This window comes from Lithobates pipiens, unplaced genomic scaffold (genome assembly GCF_037356315.1).
Source record: "Lithobates pipiens isolate NorthernLeopardFrog02 unplaced genomic scaffold, aLitPip1_a1.2 Scaffold_13, whole genome shotgun sequence".
Taxonomy (NCBI): domain Eukaryota; kingdom Metazoa; phylum Chordata; class Amphibia; order Anura; family Ranidae; genus Lithobates; species Lithobates pipiens.
Window position 1 is genome coordinate 490,123,132 of NW_027507718.1, and position 26,204 is coordinate 490,149,335.

General features: G+C 44.4%; 1 protein-coding gene across 2 annotated transcripts in view; it reads left to right on the forward strand.

The window, feature by feature from the left end:
• The window catches only part of RNF24 (ring finger protein 24), a 155,569-nt gene that overhangs the window by 26,164 nt on the left and 103,201 nt on the right, over positions 1-26,204 (forward strand). The window contains exon 1 of one of the 2 annotated variants that reach the window (XM_077478009.1): positions 4,961-5,160. The exons of the other annotated variant lie outside the window; for it this stretch is intronic. Coding sequence (XP_077334135.1) covers positions 5,126-5,160 — 35 coding nt within the window. The 5' untranslated portion in view covers positions 4,961-5,125. Of the gene's footprint in view, positions 1-4,960; positions 5,161-26,204 lie in introns of those variants that run through there. 2 annotated transcript variants of the gene reach the window in all.

Below are 26,204 nucleotides of genomic sequence, written 5' to 3' on the forward strand. Positions count from 1 at the left end.
AGACAGGATCGGGCAATGTTATTTGTGTCTGCCATGGTGGAGGACAGTCCAGAATATGGTGGTCACCTCTATCCATTCACGCCATTGAAGGCCGAGCTCTGGGACAGCGCAAAACCTGAATCTAGTCAGTAAAAATCACCGTACAACAATTCCTTTTTAGGCTCCATGCACACTAGGAACTTTCATAGGCCTTTGGTGCTGATTTTAAGGGGAACCCCACGCTAAAATGTAAAATAAAATGATATGGGGTTTATAAAACAGGAGACAGTTTATTAGTCCTTTAAAAAAAAAAAAAATGCCCCCCCAGTGTAGATATGTCAATCACGTTAAACGCCGGACCCTACGTCATGGATTACCCCGCCCCTTTGTGACATCAACAACCGGGGCATGCTGGGTCGATGAAGTCATAATTGGGCGGAGGTCACATCGTGCCTGTCAAAAACTGTCTCCTGTCTTTTTTATTTACACTACTCCCCCCTTTTTTTGGGGGGGGGGTTGGTAAATGAGTAGTGGTATTATGTTGCAGCTCACCAATGTGATGCCTGCATTTGTTTTATTTTTTAGGCTTTCTTTCTTCTATTTTCTGCTTTTCTGTTAATCTGTTAAGCACACGCTCTCCAGCAGAATGTATCAGTTTACATGGATGAGACAAACCTCTTAGCACTGGCAGAGTTGCTTACAATGATCAGCTTTTATTTATTGATGTAAAACCTTTATCTCAAATTGAAAAAAAAACAGTTTGATATAACTGATAAGTGTGAGCTGGAGTTTTGCTTCTAATTAAATCTGCTAGTACATCTATCACTTCCCCCCGCCCAGACTAAGAATGCTTCTGTCTGCTGTGCCAACTATGCTCATTCATCCAGAGTGGTGTCTCACCAATACAGGAGGTGTGTTACTGGGCAGATCGCCAGGTGAAAACAGAAGAAAAGAAAATGAATGCAGCCACCACATCGAATGATTGGTAAGCTGCAATATGTTACATTTTGGGTTTAATACTACTTTAGAGATGGGACTGAAAGTCTTCATACATTGGCATACTCTGTCTACAAAGGGAATGTGGCTGGCTTATTTTCAGTTTTATTAGTTTGATTCAACAGGTGGTCACCAAAACAAGAAGTGAGGGGAAATCTCCATCAAGGGACACAGTATTAAAATCACTTCCTTTACACTAAAAAATAATTTCATAGAGAAGGCGTAGTATTTTCACACTCAGGATAAACAGTTACCATGTACAGGTGACCATAGTACTGAATGTCTGTATGGCGTTATATGCAGGTTTGCACCGCTGTTAACGTATAACATTGGGCGCAGTCTGTATGGGTTTATGGAAGGAGAGGTGTACTGTGTATAGCCACACACAGCCATTCATGATGGAAATACCCCTGGGGTACACAAATGAAAGATATTTCAGAAATGCCAGTGTGCATGGGCCCATAGGCCTTGCTCACACATTGCGTAGTGGGAAAAAGTGTTTTCGCTACGTGAATTTCACGGCGCGAATCTGTGTGTCGTATAGGGCCAGCCCATTCACTTGAATGGGCTGCCTTATATGTGTTTGTTGCCCAAAAAAGCAGCTGGAGTGGCATGCTTCATGCGATTTTTAAATACATGGGGGGGGGGGTCAGGAGGGCATTGTACTGGGAGGTCAGGAGAGCATTGTGCTGAGGGTTCAGGAGAGCATTGTGCTGAGGGGTCAGGAGAGTAGGAGAGTATGGTACTGAGGGCTCAGGAGAGTATGGTATTGAGGGATCAGGAGGGCATTATACTGAAGGGTCAGGAGAGTATGGTACTCGCTGGGGGTCAGGAGAATATAGTACTGAGGGGTTTGGAGGGCATTGTACTGGGGGGTCAGGAGAGTATGGTACTGGGGGGTCGGGAGAGTATAGTACTGAGGTGCCAGCAGGGCATTGTATGAGGGGGGGGGGGGTCAGGAGGGCATTGTACTGGAGGGTCAGGAGGGCATTGTACTGGAGGGTCAGGAGGGCATTGTACTGGAGGGCCAGAAGGGCATTGTACTGGGGGGTCAGGAGGGCATTGTACCGGGGTTCAGGAGGGTATGGTACTGGGATCATGAGAGTATGGAACTGGGAGGGTCAGGAGGGTATGGTACTGGGGTCAGGAGAGTATGGAACTGGGAGGGTCAGGAGAGCATTGTACCGAGGGGTCAAGAGGCCATTGTACTGGGGGGTCAGGAGAGTATGGGACTAAGAGGTCAGGAGGGCATTGTGCTTGGGGGGGGGGGGGGGTCAGGGGGGCATTGTACTGGGGGGTCAGAAGAGTGGTCACTGCGGCAGAATCGCATCGCATCGTGTCTGGGGTGACATTGAAGGATAATGGCACCCAAAATGCGCGTTACATGTTTTGCAGCAAAATCTTATTTCACCTTCTTCTGGGTTTTATTTAGTGTTGTGTGGCTGGGATTGGTTTGCTGAGTATTGCGGAAGAGTCTCTTCCAGGGATCGCAGCCAAGGGATCTGTTCAGTATTTAGTATAGAAGATGAGACCTTGAAGAGCGATGCGGGGGAGTATTCTTGTGTTTCAGAATGGGACCCAGGCCAGATTTATTTTAGGCTTACCACAGGTATTTCAATGAGCCGCTTACCCCACGTTTATTTCTCCAGCCACACAAGATCTGACTCTAGAAGCTTTGGGCCACTTATGTGAAATGTCTGCGTTGCCTCGAGCAACCGTTCAGCTTCACCACACGTTAAAGTGAACTTTACAAGTTTACACAAACCAATTCCTGATGAATTACAATAAACAGCTACAGTGTCCTTATTTTATAGAACACCATTTATCATTGAGGCTGAACTCAATGCTGAACGGTGAGAGTAGGGTTTAGGTGTAGGCAACAGGTAGATTGGCTTTACTTACCCGATCCTCTGCTCCCGCAGGCTCCTCCGCGCTGTAAGTTCGGTCCCTGCAGCCTCTTCTCACCTATGCTTTGGCAGTTACAGGTTCTCTGACATCATCAAGACCAATACAGAGCCCATAGCTAGACCCAAATAAGCATTTAGCCTTTACAGTGCAAAGAATGGTTTTTATTTTCTCAGGAGTTAGAGGTTGTAACCTCTGACATCGCATACTAGCTCATTATGAAATACCTTAGAACGAAGCCGTGGATCAGTACCCATATACCGCTCACATGGCTGACATGTAATTGGCCAGAGCCACGATTACGTCACTCCTCACATGCGAGCAGGTGCTGCCAATCATGGCACAGGCCCTAAAGAACCGGCACAAGCGGGCCATTCCTTCAGTGCGCATGCGCCGATGATGCCGGCGGCAGCGTATATGGTAAATATCTCCTAAATGGTGTACGTTTAGGAGATATTCTAGGCTTACCTATAGGTATAGTAAATGAGGCTTACCTATAGGTACAACTTCCCCACAGAACCTCTTTACACTTTTGAAAAGCCATCCTCCAGTCAGTGACTTTGCCTAGGCTGGGATGATGTCATTAGTCTGCTGCAGGCAGGAGGAACTGGGAGGTCTGGAGGGCATGGTGCTGGGGAGTCAGGCGAGTATGGTACTCGGGGGGCCAGGAGGGCATGGTACTTGGAGGGGTCAGGAGGGCATGGTACTTGGAGGGGTCAGGAGGGCATGGAAATTGGGGGTCAGAAGAGTATGATCCTTGGGGGGGGGGGGGGGCTCAGGAAGGCATGTTACTGGGGAATCAGGAAAGTATTGTACTTGGGGGGGGTCAGGAAGGCATGGCCATGGTGGGGGGGGGGGTCAGGAAGGCATGGCATGGTACTGAGGGTTGAGAAAGGTACTTGGGGGTGGGGTGGGGGGGGGGTCAGGAGGGCATTGTACAGGGGTGGGGGGGTCAGGAGGGCATTGTACGGGGGTGGGGGGGTTTTGAGGGAATTGTACTTGGAGGGGGGGTCAGGAGGGCATTGTACTTGGAGGGGGGGGGGTCAGGAGGACATCGTACTTGGGGGGGGGGGGGGGTCAGGAGGGCATGGTACTTGGGGATCAGGAGGGCATGGTACTTGGGGATCAGGAGGGCATGGTACTTGGGGGTCAGAAGGGCATGGTACTGGGGGGTCAGGAGAGTATGGTACTTGGGGGGAGGGGGGGTCAGGAAGGCATATTACTTGGGAATCAGGAGTGCATGGTACTGAGGATTGAGGAAGGCATGGTACTTGGGGGTGAGGATCAGGAGGGCATTGTACTTTGGGGGGGGGGGGTCAGGAGGACATTAAACTTGGGGAAGGGTGGGCAGGTCAAGAGGGCATTGTACTTTGGGGAGGAGGGGGTCAGTAGGGCATTGCACTTGGGAGATCAGGAGGGCATGGTACTGGGGTGTCAGGAGGGCATAGCAGTTGTTTTCTGATGCAAAGTGGGGCAGAGGTTTTAGGGCTCATTCACAAGGGTGGTCTACAAGCCCTAAACTGCCCACCCAAACAAAAAAAAAATGCAGCCATTCAGGTCTGTACACATGCTGTGGCAAAAATTAAACACCATGTCGCATTTGATGGGTGTCATTACCGCCAAATTCATCACATTTAAGTTAATAGGGCCATGGCACATCCATTGCAACACTTTGTGTGAGCATTTGGAGAGTAGTAGCAGATGGGGAGGAGGCAATATATTGCCTCCCCACCACCTGTCAACACTCTCTGAAAAGCGATCCACTGTAGATGGCTTTCCGGGGGGGGGGGGGGGGGTGGTGGTAATAACAGCCTCCTGTGTAAAGGAGACCCCTGGTGATTGGTTTTCCATATAATGTACATTAATGAGCCTGTCTTCCTGTGCTTATGGGGGATCCTGCCTTTAGTAGGGATAAGGGTGACACCAATGCCGGAGGAGTGAATGTTCTCACCGCATAGTGATCTCCTAATGGAAACCTGTTGGACCGGCTGCCATGTGACACCGAATGACAAATGTAGTGTAAACACTGACATTAACCTGACTGCAGCTATATACGCCCTGCCTGTCACTGGACGGGAAGCCATGCTTTCTGGGACATCACCGTTGTGCTAAATGTGTGTTTTTTGTTTTGTTTTTTAAGAATTTTGCTCAGCAGCTTTTGCATGAGATCCCTATACAGAGGTGGAATTTCTGATCAGAACATTTTGTACAAATTTCTGAAAACTGTTCATCACAACATTCCAAGATGCCGTCATTAACGTGTTGCAATTCGTCGGAAAAGTAAGTGTAGATCTGGAAAATGTCATTTGATAACAGTATTTGTAGGTGCTGACTTTTGTTTTGGGGGGTTAGAGAGACTGAAGCTCCTCTTTACGCTGGCAATGCATGGTAAGATTTCTCTTGCTTTGCCTTGCAGGCTGCACACGAGAAACCTATCAATTCCCCATTCCATGCTAAACATTGCAGATGGAGGAATCAACGCTGCTGGCTTTTTTATTCTGACAGCTGGCGCAAGTGGCTGTAAGAATGCCCAAACAGTGGCTGCATCTGATTGGATACAGTCGCTGTTCGGCTGACAGTTTTCCGCATGGCTCTTTCAGTTTTCAGATTGAATGATATCAGGTGGAAAGAGGTTGACAGGACCACCTGTAGCTCGAATGTTAGAATTTTCCACATTAATAGTTATGTTATAAAAATTAGTGTGTGCTGTAAATTTCCTCCACCATTACTCCTCTTTCCTCTTCTAGCTGGAGGCAGACATTTTGTTGAAGCCCAGATTGGTCACTTCCTTCCTCTCATTAGTCTCAAAAACTGTATGTCACTTTCTGTAAAATACAATGTGTGCATTTCCAGTCTTGATTGTATGTCTTGGCTCAGCTAGAGAGGAAGGCTGATAGAAGCTTTTACAGTGCTGAAGTTCACAGGCTGCTGAGGAGGGAGAAATGAGAGAATATCAGGGAGATCATATAAGACACTATCCATGTGGGTTTAATGCAGGCCATACACAGAGTGAATTTCTTTCTTACAATCATGGTACAGTGTTGACAGGGAAATCCCTCTCGCCTGAGCCATTGTATTCTCAGAACTAAGTGATTATTGCTAGCGGCTATACCAGCTGCTAGCGATAATCAAATGTAAAATCTGGCAAGCTGACTGTACCCAAGGTAATTAAACGAACACCTTGGCTACATTCAGCCTGCCCATACATGGTTTAAATATTGGTTGGTTCCTGCTGAAGCAGCCGGCATTCGAACAGTCTATGGCTGGCCTTAGTCTCAAAAATTGTATATCAGTTTCTGTAATTAAAATTTGTGCATTTTTAGCCTTGATTGTATGTCTTGGCTCAGCTAGAGAGAAAGGCTGACAGAAGCTTTGATGGTGCTGAAGTTAGGCTGCTGAGGAAGGAGAAAGAGAATATCAGGGGGGTCCGATAAGACACTATCCATGTAAGTTTAACTCTTTTGTGTCTCCCTGGTAGCAGAGTTTATCCAGTCACCTCTCCTGCTTTTCTTTTCTCTCTTTCTAATCTTTTTTCTCTCCACACAGTCGGTATTATTCCTGTTGTCTTCCTCCTTCGGCAACAGTTAAATCTTAAAGCTCTCAGCTGATCGGCCTCTAGTGGCTTTGATTTTAGGCACAGTGCCTAGGATAGAGAGCAACTGGGCATGTGCAGAGCCAGTGTATTACTAGATTTTAAATACTATAGGCATTATTTGTTATGTTTTACATAGCTATACCTGCAAAATAGGCCAGCCTAATCTGATCTATTAGGACTTAATTTTCTGACTTTTTCTGGAACTAAGGTTCCACTTTACCCCTTTCTGCCTGCACTATAACCGAAAGACTGCTACAGCGCAAGCTTAAAATGCCGGGAGGACGTCTATGGACACCCTTCCGGAATTTTAAGCCTACGTTGTAGCTGGCTTACCTCTTGTTTAAAAAAAAAAAAAACTAACAAACATATTATACTTACCTTCACTGTGCAGTTCGTTTTGCACAGAGTGGCCACGATCCTTGTCTTCTGGGGTCCCCTAATGGCATTCTCCCTGGGGGTTACCGTGCGGGTATGCTCCCGAGTCCAGCATTTGCATCCATAGACACAGAATGCCGGACTCGGCCGGGTGCCCGTGTCATTGGATTTGATTGACAGCAGCAGGAGCCAATGGCTGTGCTGCTATCAATCTATCCCAACAAGAGCCGAGACCCTGGCCAGAGAGGGTGTGCACATTTCTGACGTGGGAAGGAGCGGGCTTAGGTGAGTAAAACGGAGGGTTGGGGGGCTGGTCGTGACAGAAGTTTTCTCACCTTAATGCATAGGATGCATTAAGATGAAATAACACAAAGGTTTACAACCCCTTTAAAATGTGGAAGAAGCGCTCCTGTGGTTGCCAAGTCCTTGGGACTCGGCTGATCACAGATGGGGGAGGAAGGGCCAATCACAGCGGCCCTTTACCATGTGATCAGCTGTCAGCCAATGACAGCTGATCACGGAAGTAAACAGAAGCTGGTTTAAGGCTTTTTTTTCTTTTTCATACATCGTGGGACACAGAGTCAGGCTAATATTTATTACCTACTGGGTTATACTCTATCTCCAGGTGAATGGACACTGGTAGACCAAAGGTCTTCAGACAGGAAGTGATCCCCTATATAACCCCCTAACATAGGAAGCACTTTTGTTTTTTACCAGTGTCTGCAAGGTGGATGACACAGTTTGTTTGAGCTCACTGAACTGCAGGTCTCTAGTATGTACTGTACTCTTCCTAGCTGGGTTAGAGCACATGATTGCTGGCATGATTGTCTCCATCCCGCAGGATAGCAGGAAGCGTGACAGATCCCCCTCACCGAAGCCTCCTAGTCTGGAGCAGGAATGGGTTGAGGATGGGGAAAAGCTTAAAGCTCAGGACTTTGTGGAGGACCCGGCAGATGAGTCTGCTTCCGAGCAATCTGGACAAGAAGATATTCAGTTGATGTCTGCCTCTCAGTCACAGAGGCTTTTGATCCTGACGCTGACCGAAATGGTTCATTCTGCCTTTAAGTGGCCTCTTGCAGAGGTGACTGAGCCCCCCTGGTCCTCTTTAGGATCCCTGAGTCCTCTTCGGGCTTTCTCTCTACACCCCCTGTTGGAACAGGTGGTCTATGCTGATTGGGAACATCCTGACAGGATTTTTGTTCCTCCGAAGAGATTTTCCTTTTTGTATCCCATGGATGAAAAGTTCATTAAAAAATGGAGCATTCCAACAGTAGATGCAGCAGTCTCCTCCTCAAACAAGAACTTAACTTGTCCGGTAGATAATGCACAGGGTTTGAAAGACCCTGTTGACAAGAAATTGGAGTCATTATTAAAGGCTTTGTTTTCTTTGGCCAGTTCAGCTATTCAGCCAGCTGGTGCAGCAATTGGTATCTGCCAGTCCGTAAAGGCTCATATCAAACGGCCTGATAGGCCTAACCAGGAGGATGATCTGTCTGAAAAGAAGACAGATATTCCCCGAGCATTGTATTTTGCTATTGACGGCTTAAAGGATTCAATACAGCAGGTTTCTTGTTTGGTTCTCTCGTCCGTACACATGCGCAGACTCTTATGGCTTAAGAACTGGTCAGCTGAGCTTCCTTGTAAAAAGTTATTGGCAGGTTTCCCTTTTCATGGGGAACGTTTATTTGGTGATCATTTGGACAAATATATCCAAAAGATCTCCGTAGGGAAGAGTTCTCTACTTCCTGTGAAGAAAAGCACCAGACGCCCTTGTTTAAAACCTCAGGGACTGCTTCCTCCAGTGTCTCAGCGTTAAGGCGGTTCCGCCGCCAACAGGGCACTAGGATCAGGGGCAAGCCACAGAGCCAGGGCCAGAAGAAGCCCTGGGTCCAAGATTCTTCTAAACCCAGCACCATGCCCTCCTTTGAGGGGATGCCCCCACTCCATCATATGGGGGGAAGGCTGCTGCACTTTGCGGACATTTGGAGAACAATAATTCGGGGAGAGTGGGTAACCTCAATTATATCTTGCGGTTACAAGCTAGAGTTGCGGGGGGTTCCCCCTTAGAGGTTTTTAAGATCCAGCGTTCCCTCGGATCCTCCAAAAAAATGTAGAGGTTCCGGTATCCGAAAGGGGCACAGGGTTTTACTCAAACCTGCTTATAGTTCAGAAACCAAATGGGGACACAAGGTCTATTTTGGATCTAAGATCCTTGAACAAGTATCTGCTGATACAGTCCTTTCGGATGGAGTCTGTCCGCTCCGTAGTAGCCTCACTCCAGAGAGGAGAATTTCTAGCCTCCATTGATATAAAAAAGGGCACATCTTCCACAGCTTACACATACCTATCTTTCAGCCTCATCAGTGTTTCCTACGTTTTTCAGTAGAGGAGCGTCATTTTCAGTTTGTGACTCTACCCTTTGGGCTGGCTACAGCTCCCCGGGGGTTCACAAAGGTCCTAGCACCAATACTGGGTCTTTTAAGGGCCCAAGGGATCCTGGTGCTTGGGTATCTGGACAACCTCATTACAGGCTCTAGAACAGAGCATAATACAGTGCGGTCTTTGAAAAAAAGTTAGGCTGGATCATAAATACCAAAAAGACAGCCTTGAAACCAACTCAAAGTCTAAAGTATTTAGGTCTGATCCTAGATACGATTCAAGCAAGAATATTCTTGCCACCCGTAAGGATCTCTGCCTTGAAGGTTAAGATAAGGGGCACCAAACAACCCTCCTTTCGGCTCTGTATGAGCCTTCTAGCGAAGATGGTATCCTCTTATCCTCCTTATAGGCAGTACCCTATGCCCAATTCCATTCCAGGCCTTTACAACAAGACATCTTGTTGGCCTGGACCAGAAGAGGAAAAGCCCTGGATTATCAATGTGCTTTATCTCCTCAGCACGCTTAAGCATAAACTGGTGGTTGCAGGTTCAGAATCTGTGAAAAGGAAAATCCTTTCTCCCGGTAACTTGCAGAGTACTGACTATAGATGCCAGTCTCTCAGGCTGGGGAGCGACCCTAGTAGGGCTTACTGCTCAGGGGAAATGGTCAGGGACAGAACAGATCCTGCCCATCAACATCCTGGAATTACTGGCAGTACGTCTGGTCCTTCAGTCCTGGACATTGGAGCTTCAAGACTGCCCTATCAGGGTTTAGTCTGACAATGCCATTGCAGTGGCCTATATAAACCACCAAGGTGTTACCAGGAGTCGTTTAGCTCTGAAGGAGGTGAACCACATACCAGCCTGGGCAGAGGTACATGTGCCTGATTATATGGGCAGTCCATATCTTGGGAGTAGAGAACTGGAAGGCAAATTATCTCAGATGCCAGCAGATCTCCCTGAGGGAATGGTCCCTACACCCAGGGGTGTTCCAGAAAATTTGCCAGCGTTGGGAATGGCCAGAGGTTGACCTATTGGCATCCAGATTCAAAAACAAGCTACAGCAATTTGTGTCCCAAACAAGGGATCCTCTAGCAATCGGAAGAAGATGCTCTGATAGTTTCATGGAGACAGCATTCCCTGGTTTATGCTTTCCCTCCGATCCCTTTCCTTCCACATTTGTTGCACAGGATTCGGAAAGAGGGGGTTCCAGTCATTCTGGTGGCACCAGCCTTGCCCACAAGGCCCTGGTTCCCGGAGATTGTGAGACTGACAATAGACGTGCCATGGATGCTTTCACATCACCCCGATCTACTTTGTCAAGGTCCAATATTCCACCCCAATTTACAGTCTCTAAATTTGATGGCATGGCTATTGAAGCCAGAGGGTTAAAGGACCGTGGCATCTCGGGATCAACAGTGTCTTCCATAGTGAATGCTAGAAAAGCTGTCGCTAGGAAAATTTATCATAAGGTCTGCAAGATTGTATTATTATATTGCTTGGTGTGAAGCCAGAAAATTGCATCCTGAAATACATGATTGGGAGAATTCTCTTTTCTACAGTCAGCTGTGGAAATCATATTGGCTTTGAGTACAATCGGAGGTTAAGTTTGGGCCCTATCAGTATTCTTCAAAGGCCTTTAGTCTCCCATTCACTGACCCGAACCTTTATGCAGGGCGCAACGTGTTTGCTTCCACCCATTAGGTCACCTATTTGTCCTTGTGACTAGAACTTGTTACTGTCTGTATTGAGGGAAACAACCATTTGAACCTATCAAGGAAATTCATGCAACCTAGCCTTCCTGATGGCTATCACCTCGGTTAGAAGGGTGTCGGAGCTGGCGGTCCTTTCATGCAGGGAACCGTACTTGATCCTTCACCACGACAGGGTCATGTTACAACCTGTTCCATCCTTTTTGCCAAAAGTGGTGTCAGGCTTTCAGCACTGGTGGGACCCTCAACTCCCACCAGTGCTGCTAATCAGTTCCCACCAGTTCCCCCTCATCAGCGCCCATCGGTGCCCACCAGTGGCGCCCCATCAATGCCCACCAGTGGCGCCCTATCAGTGCATATCAGTGCCCATCAGTGAAGCCTCATCAGTGCATATTGGTGAAGGAGAAAAATTACCTGTTTGCAAAATTTTATAAGAAACATATATAAAAACATTTGGTTTTTTTTTTTTTTTTTTTAATTTTCAGTCTTTTTTTTGTTTTTTTGTTTTGTTTAGCAAAAAAAATGTAAAACTCCGTGGTGATTAAATACCACCAAAAAAGCTCTATTTGTGTGAATTTGGTAAAAAAAAGAAAAAAAAAAAAAAGTCATATGGGTACAACGTTGCCTGACCGCGCAATTGTCTTTCAAAGTGCAAGAGCACTGAAAGCTGAAAATTGGCCTGGGCAGGAATGGGGTGAAAATGCCCAGTAGGCAAGTGGTTAAATTAGAGACTTGCCGATCTGTATATAAAACACAGTCCTGTAAATATGGAACAGCAGACATAAATATTGTTGAACTTGCCCAATAATTACATTCCTGTGCAGTGATTTAGGTGTGTATGGGGGTACATTTTAATGTACCCCTTCATTGTAACATGTATGGCGCCAACAATATCCAGTCCCAGCCTTTCCTCTATCCAACCCCCCAGCAGACCATATGACCTCTCCTTGATCGGGGATTTGGTGGAGTTCAGCATGTTTCAGCAATTTGTTGCATTTAATGCCATCCCTCGGACAGCTGCTGCTGGCCTCTCCAGTTTAGTAGATTAGATGATTTGGAGGGATAAATCTAATCTTTTACAATCAGATCAGTAAATCACAGCTCATAGCATTGAGTTGCTGGGCTTAATTTGCATCGCTGAAAGATTTAGACTCGTTTGTTGCTGCCTGAAAGTTGCACTCTGGTCAGAACTGAAATCGAAGCCTTGGGGTGCGCACAGGAAACACGGTGTGGTCCAACTGCGTCAGGGCCTTGGCTTTCCATCCAGGCATAACTCAAATCAAGTTAGAGCGGTGCAAACAGCTTGGCCTTACTACATGTGCATCTGTAGGATTATTGCCCTTGCTCCCAGCACAAGGTAGGGTGTAGAGAACAAGGACTTAGATTAGGGTTTATTTTAGTTTAGTATCATAGTCGGGATTGAATTTGCCTGGACTGAGATGATGGCATCAGTTGTCTGCAGGCAGTAAGAAACATTTCTCCACTCTCTCTTCTCTTCCCCAGTGATCACTCGGACTGTACATTGTATGTTTGTAGCAAGTCACTAGGTCAGCCTTTCTCAACCTTTTCAATACAGAGGAACCCTTGAAATAGTTCTTCAGTCTCAGGGAACCCCTGCTAAAAATTAGAAATCTACAACTCATGATACATTAGTGTGATGGTCTGTGGAAAGAATGGTCCTTACACTTGTGGTCATTGGGAAGAATTGCCTCCTTACAGATAGATAAAAAGATCAATGGTGTCAGTGGGAACTTATCTGAGAGGCAGACATTGCCCAATGCTGAAGGAACCCCTAGAAACCTCTGGAGGAACCCTAGGGTTCCACAGAACCCTGGTCGAGAATTGCTGCACTAGGTGATATATAGCCAAGAAATGACACATGTACAGATGTTACACCAGATCGCTGATCTAGGTGCTGACCTAGGCCTAAACAGATATGTCCTTGTCCTTCTGGAGAGAAAGGGTCCTTTCACACGGGGCGGATCAGTTCTGATCCGCCCCGTGGATATCCGTTTGCTCAGCGGGGATCACTCCGCCGATCCCCGCTGAGCAGGGAGATGACAGGTCCGTCTCTGCATACTGCGCAGGGACGGACCTGTCACAGCGCCGCTCTCCCCTATGGGAGATCAGATGACGACGGACCGCAGTGCCCGGCGTCACCCGATCCGATCCGCAGACGGATGGAAAAATAGCTTTTTCCTCCGTAACACTTTTTCGGATCGGAGCGGGTCGGATGTCAGCGGACATGTCACCGCTGACATCCGACGCTCCATAGAGCTCTATGGAGCACCCGTTCAGGTCCGCCTGAAAAACTCAGTGTGAAAGGGGCCTAAATCTTATGAATTCATTGTCGGGGAGTACTGTAATCTCTTTGACAGTCTTCAAAAAAACAAAAAACGCTTCCAGATATTTATATTTGTGATGATGCTTTTTCTTTCATTTTATAAAAAAATATATCTTGTGTTAGGCCAGCTATTAGTTAGGAGAGGTAAACTTTCAAAAAGCTAATTTCTCTGTTGAGAAACCACAAAATCCCAGCTCTACAGAACAATTTTTCTAGCAAAATTCCACATTTTGTAAAAACACAGTTTTGTACGTATATGTGTGTAGCATAAGCAATTATAGTGAAATGCAGATTGGATCTGATTCCTCGAGCATGTCATTACACCTATCGGAGAAAAAAAAGTCTCAGGAGTATCAATGTTTTTATGGGTGCAGAGGGAGCTGAGGGAAGGGGATTACCTGTTTACGTCATTAAACACAGGGCCACGTTAATTCTAAAATAGGACTTTATTATATACAGTAAAAACTTGGATTGCAAGCATAATGCGTTCTAGAAACCTGCTTGTAATCCAAAGCACTTGTATATCAAAGCAAATTTCCCCATAAGAAGTAATGGAAACTCAGATGATTCATTCCACAACCATTTATTCATAAGTTCTTCAGTTTATAGTCCATATAAAAAGATTATAGCAATGTGATGGCAGCCTCTATAAGCTACAGAGTATAAAAGAGAAGAGAGGCGCCTCTAAGTGTAGCAATATGGTTACATTTAATGAAGGTACAACATTTAGCAACTCACATGGTTGATGATTAAAACAGGCACATCTAAGTATGCAGGCATCCGAGGTAATAATAGAAAAAAATATATTTGTAGTGCTATGACAAAAACAAGAAAATATTTGGTTTAAAAGATTATACGGATCACCAAACCATATTCCCTAATAGTGAAAAAGCATAAACCACTTTTCAAGCGGTTGAATGAACCTGTAAATTGAAAATATAAGGGAAAAAAATATTAGCTATAAATAATAGTCAATCATGAATAATTAACAAAAGATGTGCAAGTGATAAGTAAGTCCCAAAATAAAGTCCAACAGTGGATTTGTAGAGGAATCAACTTTCCAAGAGACAACTTCCAAAGAAAATTGTGTACTCTTCAAACATGTATCACCTCCACCACCACTGTGAAACTGGGGGGAGGCTTACCGAAAGTCTTGTATTTATATGGAATTCACCCGCTAGGTGTGGATACTCCACGGCCTCAGCTTGCACCACCACGTCACATAAGCGAGATGTTCGTTAATATCCAATGAGGGATGGGGTGATGATCTCGTACATAGAACCATAAAAGCAAAGGTCCAACATAGCGTAATATTGTCATAAAAGATTTTTTAATGAATAGGCATAAAAAACTCACATTTAGAAGAAATCAAAAACGTCATGTACATGAATGGAGAAACAGCGATGTCTGCAGAGGAGTCCACCCAACGTGTTTCGACTACGGAGTCATCATCTGGGGATTCACAGTGGTGGTGGTGGTGATGCATGTTTGAAGAGTACACAATTTTCTTTGGAAGTTGTCTCTTGGAAAGTTGATTCCTCTACAAATCCACTGTTGGACTTTATTTTGGGACTTGCTTAGCACCTGCACATCTTTTGTTAATTATTCATGATTGACTATTATTTATAGCTAATATTATTTTTTTCACTTATATTTGGAATTTACAGGTTCATTGAACGAATGAAATACTTGTATAGCGCACAATGCGAACTGAATCGCCTCTAGGCGCTGTGGCGAGCTTTGATCATCTGCTAAAAGAGGAAAGTCTTGAGTTTTTTCCTAAAAGCCAGGTGGTTTTCTTCCACCGCTTGAAAAGTGGTTTATGCTTTTTCACTATTAGGCAATTTGGTTGTTCTTGGTTTAAGATTTATATGGTGATACGTATAATATTTTAAAACCAATATTTTCTTGTTTTTGTCATAGCGCTACACATATATTTTTTCTATTTTTATTTATGCTTTTTTGTCTAGAAGCGGTGTTGGCAGCTTGATAAAATTTATTATCACAGCGCAGTATATATCGAAACCCTATAGGCATCTGGGGTAAAGCTGTCCACATAGACTGTCCTCCGCACCAGCAGCTCTCACTGCTGTCAGTCTGCAATCGTGACCGGGAAGACTACCCTGCAGTAGAGCAATTTGAAAGTGAGGCTTGAAACTCCCGTGGAAGGGATGATATTGATGGTGGTGTGGAGGATGGTTTATGGGGACAGCTTTTCCCCTGGATACTTAGACGTGCCTGTTTAAATCATCAGCCATGTGACTTGCTAAATGTTGTACCTTCATTAAATGTAACCATATTGCTAATCTTAGGAGCACCTTTCTTCTCTTTCATACTCAGTTGTGACATGACGCTACTTGTCTATCAAGACATTGCTTGTTTATCAAGTCAACATTTATTTAAAAATGTTGCCCGTCTTGCAAATGCTCTCAAACCAAGTTACACTCAAACCAAGGTTTTACTGAACACTAACTGGATCACTCGTTTTTAATTCCAGGGATTCAGCCTCTAGGAGTGTTCGATGTCTCTCGCTGCATGCTGTGGTTCCTTCTGCGTACCACAAGGCAATACAGAACAGGACACAGCAATGATATAGGAGGCAAGCTGCGTTAGATTCCCCCAGTGTTGAATGGTGAAAGTACTGTTGGGAGGCTTTTGCAACAGAATGGAGAGGAGGTTGGAAACACAAAAAGAAGAGGGGTTAAGAGGCATGGAACAGGGAGAAGGTAGGAAAGATGGAACTTTGAGAAGTAGGAGACATGGAATAGTAGACATGAAAGTGAAACGTGGTAGGAGACATGGATCGGAGAGGCGGTAGGAAATGTGGAATGGTAAGACTGTAGGAGACATGGAATGGAGAGGAGGAAGCAGACATGGAGCCAATATGAGGTAGGAGACACAGAATGGCGGGAAGATAGAAGACATAAAATAGGAAGTAGGTAGGTGACCTGGAGTAAGAGAAGGTAGGAGACCTGGAACAGTGAGAAGGGGCAGGAGACAACATGAAATGCAGAGGAGGTAGGAAAATTGGAACAAAAAGAAGGTAGGAGACATGGCATGGAGAAACAGTAGGAGACATTAAACGGAGAGGGGAAGGTAGGACTCATGAAACAGAAAGAGGGTAGGAGAGATGGAAGGGAGGGAAGGTAGGAGAGATGGAAGGGAGGGAAGGTAGGAGAGATGGAAGGGAGGGAAGGTAGGAGAGATGGAAGGGAGGGAAGGTAGGAGAGTTGGAAGGGAGGGAAGGTAGGAGAGAAGGTAGGAGAGATGGAAGGGGATGGAAGGGAGGGAAGGTAGGAGCGATGGAAGGGAGAGAGGGTAGAAACAATGGAAGGGAGAGAAGGTCGGAGCGATGGAAGGGAGAGAAGGTCGGAGCGATGGAAGGGAGAGAAGGTAGAAACGATGGAAGGGAGAGAAGTTCGGAGCGATGGAAGGGAGAGAAGGTAGGATACATGAAAGGGAGAGGAGGCAGGAGACGTGGAACGGAGAGGACGCAGGAGCAATGGAATGAGGCAGTGGACAGAAATAACACCTGCTGCTCTGGACTGAGACAAGTACACACTACAGGCAGTCCCCGAATTACAAACATCTGAGTTGCGAACTACTCCTACTTACAACTGGAGGCATGGTGACATCGCTCCCGGCAGCTTGCGCTCCACGCTGGTCCCGGAATTCGCCAAGTAGTCATCTTGCAGAACGGGACACATCCCGCACTGCAGTACTACATGTACTGCATGCCCCACATACAGGACTGCATGCCCAGAAGCGCCCGGAACACCTCACATTACACAGCCAGCAGCTCCTGGCTGGAGTTGCGCTTAAAAAAAGGTACTGTTGCGACTTATGAACAAATTTGACTTAAGAACAAACCTACAGTCCCTAGCTTGTTCATAACTCGGGGACAGCCTGTGTAGAGGTATATGCTTTTTTTTTTTTATATATATTTCAAGTCTGAGGTTTACAACCACTTGAAGTTTTAATATGTATAAGTAGCAATATAGCATCCTCCACGCCCATAAATAAATAGTGAACGGAAATAAGACTCTTTTTACTGAATTCAATTAATTATTCATTTTCTTCCAACAAAAGGGAACAATGTGATTGATGAGCATGGGAATCTTCTTCCAGACTGGCTTGCTTGTGCTGTATGGGTCATGGGGTGTATTACATACGTGGATGGACTGCATGTTTATTCCTGAGGTCTGGCTGGTATCGCCATCATATGTGGAGGTCACTTCAGTAGAATCACATGAAAAGCCGCCGAGACTGATGACAGTCAGTAAAGGATATTGTGTGCACAGAGAACAGACTGAACACATCATTCAGATGTACTTATCCACAGTGCCACGCTCGCCAGTATATTGGCTTCCAACCTTTCACCAGTCTGATCACAAGTCCGTCTGTGTAATTCTCCAACCAATTATTGCCGTAAAACGAGTCTTCTGCTTGTTTTTGAGAAGGGGAACGTCATATTGGCCAGCGTGCTGACAGATCTCCGTAGAAGACTTTACAGACCTCATTGTATTTGAGTGTTCAGTCTTTTTCTCCTATCTATCATGCACTACTTTATAGAATATATATAACGCTGATTCTTTCTTTTAAGTGGAACTCCGGCCTTTTCTTCCTGTGCTCTGCTGAAATCCCAAACAGTATTGCCAGCCCTGTCGTGGCATTTCAGTACAGCAGAGGCAGCGTTGTCAGCTTACTGCAGGAAACTAGAAGGTCGCTGGATTTTAAAGAGACAAAACATTTTTGCTGCATTTTATTTTATTTATTTATTTATTTTGATATCGCCCATATATATTTACCCACTTTATTTACTATTGTTGCACATTGGTAAATGATGGGTAGGTGGATGTACTTTTCTGGCTTGCTGCTTCAAAACAGTGCTGTGTTACTGCTTGTTTGCACGCCAGGTGCATGCACAACGCTTCATTAGATGGAGCAGATCATAGGCAAATTGCACAGAGCCAGCCAGAGTGGCTCTGTTCTTTGTGATGGCCAATCACAATGATTATACAGTGAGAGAAAAAAGTATTTGATCACCTGCTGATTTTGTACGTTTGCCCACTGACAAAGAAATGATCAGTCTATAATTTCAATGGTAGGTTTATTTTAACAGTGAGAAACAGAATAACAAAAAATCCAGAAAAACGCATTTCAAAAAAGTTATAAATTGATTTGCATTTTAATTGAGTGAAATAAGTATTTGACCCCTTTGCAAAACATGACTTAGTACTTGGTGGCAAAACCCTTGTTGGCAATCAGAGGTCAGACGTTTCTTGTAGTTGGCCACCAGGTTTGCACACATCTCAGGAGGGATTTTGTCCCACTCCTCTTTGCAAATTCTCTTCAAGTCATTAAGGTTTGGAGGCTGATGTTTGGGAACTCAAACCTTCAGCTCCCTCCATGTGTTTTCTATGGGATTAAGGTCTGGAGCCACTCCAGAACCCTAATGTGCTCCTTCTTGAGCCACTCCTTTGTTGCCTTGGCCATGTGTTTTGGGTCATTGTCATGCTGGAATTATCCATCCATGACCAATTTTAAATGCCTGATTTGATAGGGGATCAAATAATTATTTCACTCATTAAAATGCAGATGCATTTATAATATTTTTGTATTTGAGAATCCTTACCAGCCCCTCCTTTTTTTCTTTTTTTTTTCTCCAAGTAGTTACTGAATGACGTGAAGACGCAATGAACTCCTAGAGCACGCAACAGCGCCCTGGTAGTTCATTAAGGACTACAAGCCAACAGCCGCTTTTCAATCACCCCGCTTTCTGACCGCCCCATGTACATGTACTGCAGGGAGGCGTCTCTTCTGGGCAGAATCGCGTACTTGTACGTCATTCTGCCCTTCCGGGTCTGCGGTGTTCACATTCGCCGCCGGCGACCTGCTCCTGACCCAACGTCTGCTGGGACCCGCTGATCGTTCCTGACAGAGGCAGAATGGCAATCTGCCTATGAAAACAAGTCATGTCACTGTTCTGTGGCAAAGGAAGACAGAGAATCTTGTGTATAAGCAGGAACACGGATCTCTGTCTTACCACAGTTAAAGCACCTCCCCCACACAGTTAGGAAGCACTCCCTAGGGCCACAATTGACCCTTTGATTGCCCCTGTTAACCCCCTCCCTGCCAGTGTCATTGATACAGTGACAGTGCATATTTTTAGCACTGATACCTTTTTGGGAACCAGTGACACCAATACAGTTATCAAAAGTGTTACTTAGTGTCTGATGTGTCTATTGCAATGTCGCAGTCCCACTATAAGTTGCTGATCACTGCCATTACTAGTAAAAAAATAAATAAAAGAAAAAAATTCCATAAAAATATCCCATGGTTTGTAGACGCTATAACTTTTGTGCAAACCAATTAATATATGCCTATTGGGATTTTTTTTAATCAAAACTTTGTAGCATAATATATATTGGCCAAAATTGAAGAAGACATTTTGGTTTTCTTTTAATATTTTTTCTATTGGATATGTTTTATAGCAGAAAGTAAAAAAAAAAAAAAAAAAAAAAAAAAAAATATATATATATATATATATATATATATATATATATATATATATATATATATATATATATATAATATTTTATTTTTTTGGTTGTTTCTTTTTCTAAATTTATCGCTTTCTTTTTTATTTTTTATATCGCAAAAAATAAAAACCGCAGAGGTGATCTAATAACACCAAAAGAAACCTCCTATTTGTGGGGAAAAAAAAGGACATCAATTTTATTTGGATATAGTCTCGCACAACACTGCAATTGTCAGTTAAAGTAACTCAGTGCTGTACAGCAAAAAAAATGGCCTGGTCATGAAGGGGGTAAATCTTCCAGAGGTCAAGTGGTTAAAGGAAAATAAGGGAAACCATTTTCTTATTTTTTTATTTCCCAAAATGTTTTATATTTTATTTTATTTTTTTCCTTTTACATATTAGAAAAAAAAAGCAGTGGTATTAAATGCTACCAGAAGAAAGCTTTATTTGCCTGAATAATGACATAAAATTAATTGCATGACTGAAGAAATGTCAGTCAAACTATCACATCGCTGAAAGTTGGCCTGGTTATGAAGTAGTATTACAGACTGGTAGGTACTCAAGTGGTTAAGGAACTGTGATTAGAAGCAAACTCTTGCTGAGATTGTGATCCACATCACACAACAGGTATGGCTAAATTCCTTCCTCAGCATTTATAAGCAGAGGATAAGCTGCGGAACACACAGGGGGGAACATTTGAATTGTTTCCATGAGAGGATGATTACTATACTAGCCCAGACCCCAAACACCTAGTGATTGGGCTTGGAAAGGTTCAGCAGCTCAGCAGGTATTAATGACTTGCTTTGATCTATGGGGAATTTGTTCCCAAAGGGCTGCAGCCTTCCTGTCCTCTTGAAGGATTCTCTCTTACGTTTCTGCTAACCGCCCTGAAAATAGCTGACAGCGAAGATCAATAACTTGTATCTAGTATTGCAGCAACTTTAAATACAATGTCAATGTTCTCGAGTTCTGGTAAGGTAAGGGAGCTTTTCATTGATGGCGTGGCAATTTCTTTGGTCCTTGTTCCTGTTTTTCTAAGCAAGCAGATTGCAGATATTGGTGGTTTTTATAGTGTTCTCATAAGCTGCAAATTTTTGGGCTGAATTTGAGAACCGCCAATGCTAACAAAAAGATGGCTTTTTGTAGTCGTCTCTGAGAATTGTGGGGTATTGTGATTTGAGTAGAAAATATATTAAAGTAGAACTATAGGTAAAACTTTTTTTTTTTTTCATTTTGGATAGCCTAAGGTAAGGGTTATAAACCTTCTAAGGTTTATTTTTTACCATTTTGTCCCATTGGGGAGATTTACTTTCACTTCCTGTCCCATTGGGGAGATTCAGTTTGCATTGTAGCGCTATACAAATTATTCATTCATTCATTTACCTTCACTTCCTGTCCCATTGGGGGGGTTTACCTTCACTTCCTGTCCCATTGTGGAGATTCAGTTCGCATTTTAGTGCTATACAAATTATTCATTCATTCATTTACCTTCACTTCCTGTCCCATTGGGGGGATTTACCTTCACTTCCTGTCCCATAGCCAAACAGGAAGTGAGAGGAAATCCCTGCAAATTAAGGGAATCTCTTGGGGAACTCTAGGTTCCCAGAGCTAGTGTCCCCGTTGGAAGATTTCACCTGTATTACTTTTCTGGGGACAACCCAAAATATACATGCGGACCAAGACACCATCAGTTACCATGGGTTTGGGGAAGCAAAATGTGAAGCGATGTCACTGGCTGTACGTAATGTAAATATCTCCTAAACGGTGCGTGTTTTTAGACGATATTTATACTACTATACGTATGCCTTATTATAGGCTTGGCTATAGATATATGACAGCAGAGGCAGTTTACTTCCTCTTTAATTGGTTTCGTGCGAAAGTCTACAAACGATAGTATTTTTATCTTTTTTTTTTTTTTTTTTTTTTTTAATACTAGTAAAGACGGTGTTCAGTGACTTATAATGGGACTTTGGTAGTGTGGCGGGCAATCTGACACTGAGTGGGAACTAACTGCCACTGACATCACCAGTTACTCTAATACAGTGATCAGTGCTAATCATATACACGGTCACTGTGCTAATGACACTGGCTGGGAAGGGGTTAACATCTAGGCTGATCAAGGGGGTAAATGTGTAATGTGTACTTTTTTTTTTACTAAATATCTTTGTTTCTTATCTCTGCTTTGCAGGGATGAGAAACAGAGAGATCCTTCCCTCTGTACAGAGCCCTGTGTTAAGTGTCAACAAAGGGCTCTGGGCTATGATTGGACACAGCCGATCAACAGGTCCTGAATTGAATAATTGGTTGGGACTTGCTGACCGAGCCCCGCTGTTTTCAATCACATGAGAACCGGCGGGTGGGGGGCGCGTGCCCACAACCCAGAAGTAAGCTGTTACACAGTATATGTACTGTGGCGGGTCGGTATGTGCTGAAGCTCAGCTTCACCCATACCTAACATTTTATGTGGTTGCTGATCAGTTGATTTTTATTTATTTTTTCTTTGTTCATGAATTAGGATTTTTAAAGCAGGGTTCCACCCAGAAATGGAACTTACGCTGATCTGGTCCCCCCCCCCCCCTGGTGTGACATTTGTCACCTTTCAGGGGGGAGCAGATACCTGTCCAATCCAGGTATTTGCAGTAGGGAATCAGGCTGTGATTCCCTTACTAAAGATGCCAGTGCCTGCACCCGGGAGCCAAGGGACGGGTCTGCTTCGGGTGAGGACATCGCGGGCGCCCTGGACAGGTGAGTCTCCTTATTTTAAAAGTCAGCAGCTGTAGTATTTGTAGCTGACTTTTTTTTTTTTCCTGCGGAACTCCGCTTTAATGGAAATTTTGCAATTTTCTGCAACATTTATTTATTTCTTTCCTGCAAGCTGTTGTGTGCGGGCGCTGAGTGTGGATGGTGATTTATTGCTGGTGCAGATGAGATGTGTAAACCTATTAGGAGCTTTCCAGCCTCGTACACATTACACACCCACCTGAGTTTTCAAGAGAAGCCGAGATTGAGATCCGGGGAGTAACAGAGGAGGAAACCCTCGCACTGGGCCTAGAGCCCTTGTGCCCAACCTTGGCCATTTGGTATGTGATGTGCGACCCTCGGATCGCAGCAGTTTGTAGCGGGAACATTGGTTAGGGTAATGGTATTGATCTCTACTAGTCTCATATAACAACATTGCGCGGGCATGCGACGCTACAGCAAAACAAAATTGACGTCCTTTTTTTCCCCACAAAAAAAAGACAATTTTGCTATAATAAATATCCCTCCCAAAAAAAAAAAAAAAAAAAAAAAAAAATATATATATATATATATATATATATATATATATATATATATATATATATATATATATATATATATAAAATTTCCTCAGTTTAGGGCAATATGTATTCTTCTACATATTTTTGGTAAAAAAAATTGCAATAAGCGTATATTGATTGGTTTGCGCAAAAGTTATAGCATCTACAAAATAGGGGATAGATTTATGGCATTTTTATTATAATTATTTTTTTATTAGTAATGGCGGCGATCTGAGATTTTTATCTTGACTGTGACATTATGGCGGACACATCGGACACTTTTGACACTATTTCTGGCAGTGAAGGGGTTAAACACTAGGGGGTGATCAAGGGGGTTAAGTGTGTCCTAGGGAGTGATTCTAACTGTGGGGGGGATGGGCTTCCACTGACATGACAGCGATCACTGCTCCCAGTAGATCTCTGTCATGTCAATAGGCAGAATGAGGAAATGCCTTGTTTACATAGGCATCTCCCCGTTCTGTGGCTCCGTGGCACGATCGCAGGACACCAGTGGACATCAGGCACGGTCACGCTGCTACAGCAGCACTATGCTGGCGGTATAGCCGCGCTGCCCCATTGATTTCAATGGGCAGGAGCGGTGTATACACTGCTCCTTTAACACTCCAAAGATGCCACCCTTGGGGGCTCTGCAGACGAAAGTCTGTGTGGAACACAAGTTGTTCTCCAGCAGTCTTATGAAACCTATATCCAGAAGCATGTTCTTGGTCTTCAGCAACAAATGGAAGAGGAACGGCACCTTCTAAGTGCAGTAAAATTGTAAATTTTAATAAAATTTTAAAAATCAATACACTCACAAAAGTGGTTCATAGATGAGCATTGTAATAATTTCAGCATCCGCTAGTCGCCGTCAGAGAGGAGAGGCCATCAGCTGTGAATCCGGCAGAGGGATAGATGATGTGGATGGTCCCAGGCCCGGAAAACACAGCTGGATACGATGTTTCCGGTGGTCGTGGAGCGCAAACGCTAGGCTCCAGGACTGGCGGGGATCGGCGTCACTTCCGGGTTAGCGGGGAGGAGCTCGTTTTCGGGATATGCGTGTCCCTTCTTCAGGCTTGAGTGACGCCGATCCCCGCCAGTGCTGGTGCCTAGCGGTTGCGCTCCACGACCACCGGAAACATCGTATCCAGCTGTGTTTTCCGGGCCTGGGACCATCCACATCATCTATCCCGCTGCCAGATTCACAGCTGATGACCTCTCCTCTCTGACGGTGACTAGCGGATGCGGAAATTATTACAATGCCCATCTATGAACCACTTTTGTGAGTGTATTGATTTTTAACATTTTATTAAAATTTACCGTTTTACTGCACTTAGAAGGCGCCGTTCCTCTTCCATTTGTCTTTTTCAGAGCACTTTTTACATTTCTACTCTGAACTTGCACCCCCTATGGACAGTTTCTTTTTAATTACTTTACCTTATACTTCAGACATTACTGACTGTAACAGCCCATTGTGGTCATTAATACTATTTATACTCTATGTTCATTCCCATTCAACACTATATGAGTTTGTTTACTAGTCGTATTCAGAGTGCGCTGTATTTTCTTTTTGTTTTTTTGGTCTTCAGCAACGCCTGTAGCATGTCTGCAGTCTCTGACAGATTTCTGTAGAATTTTATATTCCCTAAATATTATGTGGCCCTATAGTGTTATCAAGGGTCGCTCTTGAGGTCATCCATAGCAAATAGTTTGACCACCATTATTCAATAGTATTCTGCATTGCTCCACCTCCAGCAGCTACATAAACGGTTATGTAGGGAGGTTAGGGGAGGATCGGTGGAGCTGGGCCAGCACAGACAGTAATTAGACACTCCCAGGAGAGGAGAGGGCTATGACGCTCAAGGAGAGAGGGATAAAAGAAGGAAAATATCCAAGTAAGTTCTAACGGACATTGCAAGTGACTAAAAAAACATTTATGGAAAGGTGTAACGCAGCAAGTACCGGTAATCATTTAAAATATTAGATTTTTCTGTGCTTTTACCTGCAACTTTATAAGTTGGTGACAGGGCCTCTTTAACAAAGCCAAGTATATGGAATGAAATAGGTTAACTGCTGCTTCTTCCGGGTGGTATGAGTGATCGAAGATGACATCTGACCACAAAGAGCCCTTGTTAAGAGGACACAGGCGATTATGTCGCTGCAGGATGTGGCGGAGGGCACGCATGCTGCGGCCAAGCACTGGGTGACCTTGGATTGGTAGACTTTCACTGTCTATTGGTAGGCTTTCAACGGATCACCACCTGACCGAGCCGCAGATAGCCCAAACGCTTGGCAGACGAGCCAAGAGAATACAATTCTTTCATTGTTCTCTGATGCGCTGACCTCTAATGCTGCTTGGCTGTCCACATTGGTTGAAATGGTCAGGGTTGCTCTAAACACATTTGCGTCCTGTTCTGCCACACTGAGTGTCATTGTTTTCTAAGCTTCAGCCAGCTGTGTGTCCTCGACACGTGGTTTGCTAAGGATGCCCCATGTTTGTAACTCAGAGCAGAGTCTCTGCAGTATATATGTATTGCCTGTCCGTGTCATGACAGTCAGTTCTGTGATTTGTACCTTTTTAACGCTCCCGCTGTATCTCCGTGTATCCTCTGTCCTTTCCACCTGGGTCTAAAATGTGGAGCCTCGCGCAGTGGTCCCTGAAAGGTTGACATAAGACTTTCAACTAGGAAGGTATGTGCTTTGTCCATGCAGGTACTGTTTGATGCCCCCTCTCTGGCTGCACATATTCGCCTCTTTTGCTTCTAAGTTGCCCCACATGGACACAAACACAGGCTTGCTTTAACAGAAACCTGTGCCAAGACAAATACAGAGGCTGCCGATATCCCTCTGAAAATGCGTGCTGGATCCTTGGTCAGAGACTCAAACCTGCATTTGCATTTAAGTGACCCTGTTGCTACAGGTTCACTTACTCAATTCTTCACAAAAAAGAGTATATAGTATATATAAAGAGATATACTACCTTTCTAGTGGCCTGCGTGTTGAAAAGTCACCGTATCTCCCCAACCCTTCTCACTTTTGAGTGTGTAGAATACTTGCCCCACTGCCGGATGCTGTGGCTCATA